We start from the raw sequence: 12,426 nt of genomic DNA, 5'->3' as shown, positions 1-12,426 counted from the left end.
GTGTCATCAGAGGCACTCACACTTGGCACCAATAAAGCTCAGTTGAGTCACGTAGATTTGCATATCTTGTAATACATGCATCTGTTCTGAATCTTATGCTTCACTGCAGGGGGTTGGACTAGATGACCCTCAGGATCCCTTCCAAATCTACAATTCTGTGATTTCTCAAGGAAGCAGGGGCAGGCATAGGGGTTCTTTCCCAGTTCATCTACAGTGTGCAGAGGGTGTTTAGAAATACCCGCATTTTGAATAGTTCAGGTTGTGTTAAGTTGAAAGAGGCATAAGTTCTTAAAGAAATCCTCATTTGAAGTGCAGGCACACAGCCCAACCCCTTTCCCAGCTATTATTTATTTGAATTTTTAGCTGCTTGTTACCCAGAAGCCTGCAATCGACTTACAATATATTTATTAAAACAAGCATTAAAATGTTAATGCATTCATGCAAAAACACAGTGCATAAAAATATACAAAGCAGCCCCCCGTAACAGTCACAGGAAGCACGGGAGTTCCCATGGGGCTTCCAAGGCTTGCGCACAGCAGCCTGCAGCCCGAAACCTGGGGAGTGCAGCGGAGCGCACCCCGGGCTTTGGGCAGCTTTCCGCAAGCCTTGGGAGCCCCGCGGGAACTCCGGCGAGCTCCCAAGGCTTGCGGATAGCTTCCTGATAGCTCCCCCCCCCCCAAAAAAAACTAGGTGCGCCCTATGGGGCGAAAAATACGGTAAATGTTAGGTAATCTCTTGGTGTATGTCATTTTCATGTGCATGTATAACTCAACAACTTTTTGTATTAAATTATTCTTTAAAGCTTTCAAAAAACATACCATTAACACCCAAACATTGGAAGAGTCTTTGAGCAGTGAATAAGGCAAGATGGGATCTCTCCCTATCTCAGTAGATTCCCACCAGGGCTTCCTACATCTCCTCCCTGCTGCCTAGAGTTGCTTTCCGTGGTTTGTTGTGTGAGCTGCTGCTGCAGCTGGCCATTCTCCACTCTCCCCCCCTCCCTTCCGCAGACCTCCAGGCTGTAGATCCCCTGAAGAACACCTTTAAGAGCCAATGGCCCTCCTAGGCCAGCATCCTATTCTCACAGTGGCCAGCTAGATGCTTGTGGGAAACTCGCATGCAGGATCTGAGCACAAGAGCTTTTATCTGTCCTGAATCCTCGCAACACCCTTCCTCGGGGTGGGGTGGGGTGGGGGGTCAAAGAGGGTTCCTGGCAAATACCTCAATATTTCCTCAAGGTGATTGAGCTGCTTCCTTTTCCCCTTAAAATTTGAAACGAGGCATTTAACAAAGAACGAGCCTTGGCCAAGATTTGTATGCTAAGGCGCCCGCTGCTTTTTCGTGGGGAATGTGCTGCAATATTACATGAGCTGAGAGGGTCTGAATTCACTTGTTGGAGCAATCAGGATATTCATTGCAGCTGAGAGCCCAGCTCATTTTTAGCCTGCACTGGCAGTTTTGAAAATATTGGTGTTCCTTTCCGCGAAGCCAGTTAAGAACTTGAGAAACTGTTTCTTAGGCTGTTCCAGAGAACCAGGTAAGGAGCCACTGTTCTGGTCCAGAGGGACTGGAGCCTGGGGTAACCTATGGCAATGAGAGGGGAGAGGGCCACTGGACCAGATAGCAGGCAAGGATCAATGGTTCCTAGCCAACCATGGCTATGTTCTGTCTCCACTGCCAGGCAATATACCTCTGAATACCAGTTGCTGGAAACTGCAGGAGGGGAATGTACTTGTTTCCCACTATTTGGCCACTGCGAGAACAAAATGCTGGACTAGTTGGGAAGTTATTAACTGGGTGGGGTGATGGTCACCCAGACCTTCCTGGTCCAAGCACAGCACTCTGTCCTCAGCATCTGGCTGCCCAGGTCTGGGAGGAGTATAAACCTGTCTTTTTGTTTCAGGGGCGCTGTTTTTTCCTGCTCAGGCTCCCGAGCATGTTGGCGGCATCCCAAAATGAGCAGATGTTACACATTACATTCTTCCCCCCCCCCCAGCCCCCATTTAAGACTGCATTTCTGGAATCACCGTTTAGGATAAAGAATCGAAGTTAACTCAGAAGATGCTTTCTGGAGGAAACTATTGATAAACTGAGAAGGCAGATGATGGAAATTGTCAGACAATGACAGGCCTTTTTCAAGTTGCAGTGGTGGAACCTCCAAACTAGAGTCAATACTTAGGAGTCAATAGAAAGTAGCTCCTCTAGATTAATAACAGTTTGAAATCAGTGCTTTTCCCTACATCTTGCCATTCAGTGCTCTAGATACTGGACCCCATCGGTCTCTAGAAACAAGGTTCTTCCAAAGAGGGATTTGGATTTAGGGCTGGACTAGGATGCACACACACACACACACACACACACACATTTCCTCCTCAGAGCTAGCCTTTCTCTGCACTGAGCATACCCAGGGTCTCAGCCTGCTCTTGAGTTGCTGGGTTGGGCCTGTCGTTTCCTCTCTAATCAGGCTAGAAGGAAAAAGGAGAAGATTGCAGGGCCTGCCCCTTTCCGTCAGCCTTTAGACAGAGTTTAGACAGAATTCAGGGGTATTGACTGGCTCCCCCCCGCCCCCCCGCCACTTTCCTGCCTAAGGATGTGAAGATGTACGAGTGCGAGTTGTGCCTTGGGTGCAGGATCTCTGCCTCTGCCCAGGCATGAACAACAAAATTACAGAGCCTCCAGCTGTAAGGACTGGCCACACACTCAGCTGCTCCCTTATTCTTACTCTCCAGGTTAGCTAGGGTAATTGTTGTCGTCAAGTACGTTTGAGGGTGGCCAGATTAGATGCCTGGTATCAGCTTGACCTGATGGGTGGTGTCCCTTTGCTGTTAGCTGGAGGTAAAATGAAAAGCCTTGTCTGTGGCGATGGAGCTCCCTTGGATTTGGTGTCCTCTTTCTCACTGGAAGAACCAATCCTTTCTGGTGCTTAGGGGCTGTGCTGGGTTTATGCCAGGGTCAAGTGGGATAGTGAAGCCCTGTGGGCACCTGAGGCCCCCACTTTTATCCCAGCAGTACCCTCCTGAGCTGCTTTCAGGTGTGAGTTTTGGGCAGCTTGCAGCATCTTAGCAAACCTGGTAAGCATATGCACAGTGATGTCCTCTCTTTCCGCAGGCCTACACAAGCCAATTTGTGTCGCTAGTGATGTTTGCGCTCATGATGTGTGACGACAGGATTTCCATGCAAGAAAGACGGAAAGAAATCATGCGAGGCCTCAAGTTATTGCCAGGTGCGTATGGGTGCTCTGTGGCATCATGACAAAATGTGATTCTTTGAAGGAGAAGAGCAAGGCGAGGATTGACTTGATGCGGGTAGTGGGACCTCTCACTTGCTTCCTGGTTTTGTGCGAAGCTGGGAGATTTGAAGCAGCAAGGATCTCATCCAGATCAGATCCCTCACTGCCACATAGCCTGCATGGAGCTGCCTCTGGAGCCAGAGTGTTCTCTGATGCTCCATTCTTGGTTAATCCACACAAGCTACCAATCCATTTTTAGGCATAGTTCAAAGTCCTGGTTATTAAACAGTTTTGGAGTAGGATCTTTGACAGGCTGCCTCCTGCTGCATGAGCCTGTTTGTCTGCTGCACTCTTGCTGGAGGCCTTCCTCTGCAACCTGCTGCCATCGGAAGTCTGGGCTGGGTTGAGTGGCAGGGCCTTTTTGGTTCTGGCACCCAGATTCTGGACCTCAGGAAGCCTAGTTAGAATCATAGAATTGCAGAGTTGGAAGGGACCCTGAGGGTCATCTAGTCAAACTCCTTCAATGTAGGAATATGCAGCTGCAACCTTGACATTGTCAGCACCACACTCTAACCAGCTGAGCCCCCTTCTTCGTGGTGACTAGTGCTCTCTCTCTCTTTTGCCAAGCTTTTGGTTGTGGTTTTTGGCTCATTGTTCATCTTACTGCTTTGATTATATTTTAATTGATGAAATTTGTCACTTTGGGGAGCTAAAGATGCCCCCCCCCTTTCCCTTTTTTATTAAAGATTTTATTGGTTTACAAAAGTATGAGCAATGACTCTCTTTTTTTCCAAGTAACATTTTTACAAATGAAACATCAGTTTCATTTGTTGAGACATTAGTGTTATATTAGGAAGAAAAGGGGGAAAGAGGTAGAGGGGGAAAGGTGAGTGGGGGTGGGGTCGGGTTGCGATGTTTCTGTTTTACTTAATATATGTGTGGAGTTTTGTGTCAGCATCGTTTGTGCAGGTTCTCTGCTATTCACTTGTGTTCCTTCGGTGGTGAGAGAGGTTGGGGTTGGCCTAGGGTGTGGTTGTTCATTTGTGATTGGCTGTGGTGATCTTTGTTTTCATGTGTGAGTGGGGTGGGTGGGTGTTTGGATCAGGTTAGCCATATTGGTTCGTATGCTGTTGGTGGATTTTTGTCATTGTCTTGTTGGGCTGTGTATGTGATAAAGGGGAGCCATACCGGGGTGAAGGTGTCTGCTAAAGATGGTTTTATAAATAAAATAAACAGATGAGGTCTGTGGGTAAATGCTTCGCTTCAGCTGTAGAAAATGGGCTTGTGCAAGAATAATAAGTTGCATATGAAAGTGAAAACAGTCATATCTTCAAGAGAACAAAACATTTATTTAAAAGCCACATCAAGCATTGCATCAGTGTATCTTGGTTCTTTATTGTCACATCCTCAAATGTGGATCACTTTATAAGTTACGAGAACAGGTTCCAGAGTTCTGTTGGAGGATTTAGAAAAACCACCTCCCACCTCTTTTCTTCGGTGCCAATGAAACCCCAATAAAAATTGGTGGTCCAGGTGGTGGTTACTATTACTTTCTGAAGATCCACTGATTTGTGCAGTATTCAGTGCAGCATTTAAATGCCACATTGAACATTGTTTCCAAAGTGCATGTAAGTGTGATTGCAGATTGTTAACCTGTGTGTTAATACGTTGCCTCCCTCTTGCTACTTGCGATAGACTTGATCAAAGAAGTCCTGAGCATGGATGATGAAATCCAGAAACTGGCCACGGAGCTTTACCACCAGAAGTCAGTCCTCATTATGGGCCGCGGTTATCATTATGCGGCATGCCTGGAGGGCGCTCTGGTAAGAATCCCCATTTCCTTCAATATTAATAATAATAATAATAGGCTTATCCATCATTATTTGTGTTCCAGTTTGGAGGGTCAGACCTGAAAATGAGGAAGGGCGTTTTTAAAAGCATGTCTCTAGTCATTATAACTGCAAAGAGAGGGTTTGAAGCTGCTGTCCCCAACCTGCTGCTCTCCAGATGTTTTGACTGCAACTCACATCAGCCCCATCCTGTGTGGGAGTTGTTGTAGTCCAAGCGAACTGGAGAGCACTGGATTGGGGAAGGCTGGTTTAAAGTGTATGGGCAATCCCTGACAACAGAAAGAATCCCAAATGGACTGAGTAGGTTTTCTAAAGGTCAGAAATGAAGATGGGTTTTAAATCAGGCCTGCAAATATTGTTGTCTGCTAAACCGAATGCAGCTCAGCAGCCATCTCCTGTGACCTACCAAGAGTTTTGCAGTTCTCATGGTAGTTTCTTGCATTTCTGCAGTCTGGGGCAGGCAGTAACCAGCTGGAGGGTTTTGGAGTCACTATCCACAGCTGTTGGTTTGCTTTTGGCTTGGTGGAGCATCTTTCCCCCCAAAGAGCTCATGGTGGCATGCATGGTTGCCCCTTCTCATTTAATCACCACAAGAACCCTGTGAGGCAAGTCGGGCTGAGAGGCACTGACTGGCCCCCAAGGTCACCCAGCGAGCTTAATGGCTGAGCGGGGATTTAAACCCTGGCCTCAGGAGGATCTTTGTTTTAGAGAGAGACTCCATGGACTAATGTGTTGCACCTTCTCTGCAGAAAATAAAAGAAATCACCTACATGCATTCGGAAGGCATTCTGGCCGGGGAGCTGAAGCATGGGCCCCTTGCCTTGGTCGATAAACTGATGCCTGTCATCATGATCATCATGAGGGACGGCACATACACCAAGTGCCAGAACGCCCTGCAGCAAGTCATTGCCCGGCAGGTGAGTTCAGGCAAGAAGAGACAGAACCCAGCTCTGCTCCACAAAGTCCCGTCTTCCTTTGTTCCTCCTCAGGGATAAAGGATGAGGCACTAGAATTGGCAGTGCCCAAAGGTATCAGAAGTGGGTGGTGGGAAAGAGGGATCTGTTTCCTCTACCCCTCAATCCTTGGTCTAAGGGTTTCGTTCACCTCTTGCTTGTGTGTGAATTCCAGGTTGGAATGTGGGATCCTCAGGCCCCTTTTGAGGGGTCAGGGTCACAGCCAAGGCAGCTGGCATTCCTCAGGCAAGATTTCCTCCTTGCACAGCCAGACAGTTTTACTTTTATTATTTATTGCATTTATTTCCTGCCTTTCCCCAAGGAGCTCAGGGTGGCATACATTCTTCCCACAACAACCCTGTGAGATAGGTTAGGCTGGGAGGCCTGAGATCGGCCAGTGGGAATTTGAACCCTGGTCTCCCTGGTTCAACACACTAATCACCACCACTGGCTCTCCTTGCCCTTTCCTGCATCTGCTTAGTTGTCTAGAAGTCTTGCCTGCTTAAGGCATGGATGGGCAAGCTGAATATCCAAGATGCTTGGGAGGGGGCGTTCCTCTTTGAAGCTGAATAGCTCTTTCCCCTTTATGGATGTTTCTAGAGGACAAACGTAACCGCATCTGTTCCCGTGCTCCCCCTGTAGCCTTATTGGAGTTCAACCCCTTGGTTGCGAAACCCATTCCTTCACCCCCACATTTATGTATAAATTTCTGCCCCATATTTCTGTCAAATGGGAAGCCTGAGCGAAGGGAGCTGGTCAGTGTCTCCAGCTTTTTATCTCCTGCCGTTCAGCAGCTCAGGAGGCACTTTGACCTCCGCCAGCTCTAATGCCAGAACTGAGTGGCAGTGCCTGGAGCAGTGGAGAAAAGGGGTGAGGGAAGAAGTGGGAAGGCAGCACTTCTTCCAGCCATGAAAACGAGGCTCTGAACCTGAACAGGAGCTGAAGGAAATAGCCATTTCCAATGGTGTTTGCTTCTCTGTCCCTTGAAGACTTGCCTCCTGGCTTTCTCCTCTTATGATCTTCTCCAGAGTGAAACGAAACTAACCGCATCCGCTCTCCCCTGTGTTTTCCCTCAAGAGTAACATAAACCAATAACTAGGGAGATGGTAAATAACTGAAAAGTGTGTTTCTTGACTACGCACATTGTTTTCATTTGGGCCGACAAAAGTGGCATGTAGCAGATGAAATGGCAAACACCCACTGGTTCCAGGCTGAGGCCCTCTTCAACTCCTTACAGGCACAGCTTGTTGCTGGAAAAAACGAGGAGGCCTCTTCCATCCTCTGTAGCCCCACCTGAGCCAGCTCAACACTTTGTGAGGCACATTCAAGGCTCCCAGGCTTCCGTTTCTCCCTTTTTTGGTGGGAACCAGCCAGAATGATGCCGAGGAGAGTGGCTTCCAGACCACCCCCTTCTGGCCAGCAAGCAGAAATCACCTTCCAGGCTGGCTGTTGTGACACCTTTTGAATTCCGCTGGCGCAGCCTTATTTCATTCGTGGGAGAAAAGCACTTTTTCAAGCTCTTTGTGCCTTGATTCAAAAGTCTGAGAAGACAAAAGAGTTCATGGGGCAGGATTGGTGGGGGTAAAGAGACAGCCGTCCCTCCTAGCTTGGTTCCCCCCCTCCCACACAGGACAGGGGCACAGCCAGAGCAAAGGAGACTGGCTTGCGCTGCTCTCTGGGTACCCATGTTCCCTCCAGCCTGCCTGCCTTTTTCCTGGCCCAGGAGCAGGGTCAAGCAATGGCCCAGCTAAAGTGATTTGCCCCGAGTTTTGCTCAGCCACGCTCTGTGGCCTGGTGCCATCTGCAAAGCAGGTGCAGGAATGCTGCCAGCAGACACCAGTGTGACGCTTGCAGGGGAGAGGGATTGAGACTGCTCTCCTCTGTCACAGTTTGGGGTCTAGCACTCCAAGACCTGCTTGCAGCAGCTGTAAAATGCCACCCCGCAGCAATTGGAACCCACAGGTGTCAAAGAAAGCTGTGAAGGTGCAGTAAATCATACCCTGAAGGTGGTGGTGGAGGAGCAGTGTGATTCTTCTGGCCTGCCATTTCCCTATGGTGCCTCGGAGACCTCTCAGCCTTTGCCTCATCTTTCTCTCAAGGGTGTGGAGAGACTGAACCTAAGAGGTGGATGGAGGCCTCCTAAGTTTGGGAGTGGAGAAGGGGCTGCCCCGCCTTTTCCTTTACGCTTGTGCTCCTTGCAGGGTCGGCCTGTTGTGATTTGCGATAAGGAAGATATTGAGACCATCAAAAACAACAAGCGAACCATCAAAGTCCCCCACTCCGTGGACTGTCTGCAGGGGATCTTGAGCGTCATCCCTTTACAGCTCCTGGCTTTTCATCTTGCGGTACTCAGAGGCTATGATGTAAGTACCACACTTTAAAAGATCACCTTTAGTCCTTCAGTGAACATAAGGAGAGCCTGCTGGACCAGGCCAGTGGCCCATTTGGTCCAGCATCATGTTCCCACGGTGGTGTTTCACAAATCACTAAAGGTGGTGTGAATCTACCAGCTTCAGCTGGGCTAAGTGGGCAGCTTGGGCGCCTTGCCAAATAAACCAGCAAGCAGAAAGAGCACATGTGTCTGTAACAAAACAATAAGTCTCACATTGGCTGTTCAATTTAAAATATCCTTTTCAGGTTTTTTGTGTGTGTCTTTTTGTCTTTTTCAGGTTGACTTTCCAAGAAATCTGGCCAAATCTGTTACGGTTGAGTAGCGTACTCTGTCATTAATGCTTTGGCAGATGTCAGCAAGAGACACTCTCTTTTGGTACTGGGACACATTGATTTTAAAAGTCCTTCCTTGATCGAATCTTAATCCCCTGTTCAAGAGTCTTTATAATTCTGTTGCATTTGTGACTGTTAAACGTTGAATCCACAGGCTATGCCAGCAACATTGTTAAATGATGATCATTTCAAGGTAGTTTGTTCTCTTTAAAAAGTCATAATCCTCCTTTGTTGTCTAGCTGGATTGTTTCAGGCCTCCATAGTGCTGAATTGCATAATTGTCTAAGTATCTACAAGACATGCAGGCTCGTAAGAGCTTTCAAGAATGGAAATGGGAAACGAGAAGGTAGTTCTGGAAATTATAAGAACAGAGACGCTAGGGCTGTGCTCTGCCACAGGAAACCAACTTTTCCCATCCTGCAAGGATGTTCACTGTCATCAGAACTCAACTGTTTTGAAGGGGCCTGTTTCATAATGGATTTCTGCACCTCTCCATGCAATAAAGATGGGAGTAGTTGGCCAGAGGAGGAAGGACCCTCGCATTTGGTGCTTGGCCCCTGGCCCTTTCAACCAGTTCAGTTCTGGGTGGACCCACCATTCCTTGTCTGCACAAGCCCCCCCCTTTCATCCTCTTGAAAATGCTGTAATAATGCAATGCCTAAAGAGGAAAGAGCCCTGGTTGGTCGCTCCTGTAGAGTGTAGATTGAGGTGGAGGCCTCTTTGTGCGTTCATTTTTCTTAATGGTGTAAAGTCACCATAAGGTGGGTCACTTCCCCTTGCCTCTTTCACCACATAGTAAAGACATCCCTCACCATATAAGGAATGCAGTCGGAAGAGAGAACTGCACCCCATTTTTACCTCCTGGAGGATGAAAAGTTGGGTGACCCCTGGGTGAGAGAAGACACAACTGAGGTCTGTACCAGTTCCCACTAATGTTATTCCCAGCGTCTTCTCTGAAGAATCAGAGCAGTGGCATAAAGTCCATTTTATTTGGAGGACAGCTCTTCAATTAATGATCCCAAATCTATTAATGTGAACATGTCCCACATAAACATGTGGAGGCCAAGCTGCTATTTTCTAGAGATTAGGGGGCAGATGGTGAAACTAGGGCTGAGCTGAAGTGGGGGAGGGAAGGTGGTGTGAACATGCTCTGTGCGAAAGCCTTTGCCCGCTGCAAAAACCACCCACCCCTTGGCACTTTGGGAGGGGGTCTGTGAATAGGAGCAAAAAGTGTTTGTCATTTTGTAAAAGCAAATGCATCCTTTGTTGCCGTTTGCCTAGGCCAATTTGACCGATTTTTCAGCACCAAGTTATTAATAATAATTGTTGGCAATGAATCCAGCAGACTGCAGAACGGGAAGATGGAGGTGGAATTTTACTCCACTTGAGTTAACAATGCAGAGATGTCTTCCTTCTCTAGCTCTGCATGAAAAAACCTTTGAGAAATGAAGCAGCCATGTGTTCTGTGGTGAAGGTAGTAAGAGAACATGCAATACAACATGAAGACCAAAGATGAGCTTCAATGCCAGACTGGTGTACTAGGGCTGAACAGGTTTGGAAACCACTGATGCAGCAAACATAGATGGCAAAAATCCAAGTTATCTGAATGAGCAGCCTCCCAATTCCCTTGTCCTTAGGTGATGGGGCAGAGATGGTACCAGAGGGCTGTGAATAAGCTTCCTTGCTGAGGCTGCTTTCACAGTTTTATTTCAAGGGCAGAAGAACTGTGGAATGTACAAAAGCTAAGAAATATGGCAAATAAGCCAATTTGCAGAGCTCGGTAGAACACCAGCTTCTCTGCATTCCCTTTTATCAGTCAAGAAATAAATGTCCTAATAGAGAGGATTTAGGGATGCTATGATGTGGGGGTCTTCTTGGGCCAGCAGTTGTGCGACCCTCTTGCCCTGCCTGATATAAGGACAATGCGATGAGGCGCACGGTGTGTCTTGAGTATTCAGAAAGCCTTGCACCCTGATGCTCAGCTTCTCTTGTGCTCACCATAAAAATATTACCTGCCATTCAGTTAAAGGTTTAAAGTGGTGCATAACTGCTGTTGAACATTGTAGAGTTGTGAAGTATTGCGTTAATCAAAAGTCCTTACCTTGCCAGTGGTTATGCAATGTCGGGAGGAGCGGTGGTTTTCTTTCATTTCAGTGGATATGTGTCTGAACTGCCTGTCATGCAGTGTAAAGGGAAAGGCAGGGCTGCTAGAAGAGGCTTCACTCCACTTGTGACTTGGGCTACTTTACATAGATGTAGAGCACCAGCATGCAGGGCAGAAGGACTTAGCATCACTTCCAGCCCCTACAGTTCTAACTGATGTGGGAAGGTCTGCGCTCTCTTTCTGTGCAAGTTTCCCTGTGGGACTCCCCCTCAATTTGAACTCCATGGTTCCAGAAGTCTGCAAGCCTTTTAACAACCAAGTGAACTCATGTAACTCAACAGTCCACCAGCGTGGTCTTCAACACTTCCATTGTGGCCAACCTTGTTAAGTACAAGTTGCATTATGTTTCTCGTGTGTCTGTCCTGAAGAAGACTGACGTGGTTTACTACTGAAGACGACTAATGTGGACTCTGGCTGATGAAATCACAGCTCTCTCTCTCTCTGTGTGTGTGTGTGTGTGTGTGTGTGTGTGTGTGTTTAAAACTGGAACATTTTTGCAAAATGTTAGCCCTCTGTTTCTCTGCTCGTTTTCCTTTTGAATGTATATATACAGCTCGTCATGGTTTATGGGGACCACTCTTTACTAATTTTGTGCGGTGTGCTCTACACAGCTCAGAATTTTATCATTTAGGTTGTTTCCTAGCTTACTTTTTTGTATTTTGCTCTTTGAATAATAAAAAGTGCCCAACCTTACCTTGACTTTGGCTTAGAAATCCTTGTTCTCTTGTGTTCTTCCCATAAAAAGAACCACCCAAGGCCAACTTGTGAATTAAAATGGCAAACCACGGTAGCTCTTGCCCGCGGAATGCACAGGTATCATTGTAAAAACGGGGGGTGCAAAATTCTACAGCCTTCTAACTTGATAGTCCTGTGTGGCCCACCAAACACTTCCCTTAGAACTGCAGCTCAGCCTTTTCAAAATGAATTAAATGCCTAGCAGTGTCCACCAAACATGTTTTCTTTTGCAGGGTTTTGCTCCGTAGTTCTGCCTGCCCTCTGCCCCCCTTTGATTGGCCGGTCTTTAGCCTTTGCCTTGAGAGAGGTAACAACCTGGGGAAACTCAGTTGGTAGGTTCACCAGAGCTCAGCAATAGGATTCATTCTCCAAATCCAACCAATTATTGCAGCAGCCTTGGGGAGCTGGGGAGAGGGTTTCCACGCTGCTAGGAGCAGTGTGAACAGAGCCCTGGAAGCAACAGCCAAAGGCTTGGCTATTTTGACTTGGACAGTGTGTGAGAGGAACTCCCAGCTTTAACAGTCCAGTTTGCAAGGGCCGCATTCCCCCCTTTGGGTTCTGGGGTCAAAATGCTTCAGTGACACAATGGGCAGAACTGTCCTCTTAGGCTTCAGGCTAAGGATGGGGAGCCCTTGGCTCTCCAGATGTTGCTGGTCTCTAGCTCCCCTCACCCATGAAAACTGATATTCTCTTCTGGGAATTGGCGTAGCCATGGGGGGGGGGGCAAAACCAAGCTATCTGCAATGCAGTCGGTCAGCTTCTGCTGCACAG

The 12,426-nt window shown here is 47.6% G+C and overlaps 2 protein-coding genes across 7 annotated transcripts in view; one reads left to right on the top strand and one right to left on the bottom strand.

The window, feature by feature from the left end:
• The window catches only part of GFPT1 (glutamine--fructose-6-phosphate transaminase 1), a 42,875-nt gene extending 31,262 nt beyond the window's left edge, over positions 1–11,613 (top strand). For all 4 annotated transcript variants that reach the window (XM_081017386.1, XM_081017385.1, XM_081017383.1 and 1 more), the window contains 5 exons: positions 3,109–3,223; positions 4,925–5,052; positions 5,829–5,996; positions 8,234–8,395; positions 8,702–11,613. In XM_081017386.1, coding sequence (XP_080873512.1) covers positions 3,109–3,223; positions 4,925–5,052; positions 5,829–5,996; positions 8,234–8,395; positions 8,702–8,746 — 618 coding nt within the window. In that variant the 3' untranslated portion in view covers positions 8,747–11,613. The remainder of the gene's footprint in view (positions 1–3,108; positions 3,224–4,924; positions 5,053–5,828; positions 5,997–8,233; positions 8,396–8,701) is intronic.
• The window catches only part of ANTXR1 (ANTXR cell adhesion molecule 1), a 261,071-nt gene that overhangs the window by 115,515 nt on the left and 133,130 nt on the right, over positions 1–12,426 (bottom strand). The window lies entirely within an intron of this gene.

This window comes from Podarcis pityusensis (genome assembly GCF_964106645.2).
Source record: "Podarcis pityusensis genome assembly, chromosome: 8".
Lineage (NCBI taxonomy): Eukaryota > Metazoa > Chordata > Lepidosauria > Squamata > Lacertidae > Podarcis > Podarcis pityusensis.
This window is presented reverse-complemented; position numbering and strand designations above follow the sequence as displayed.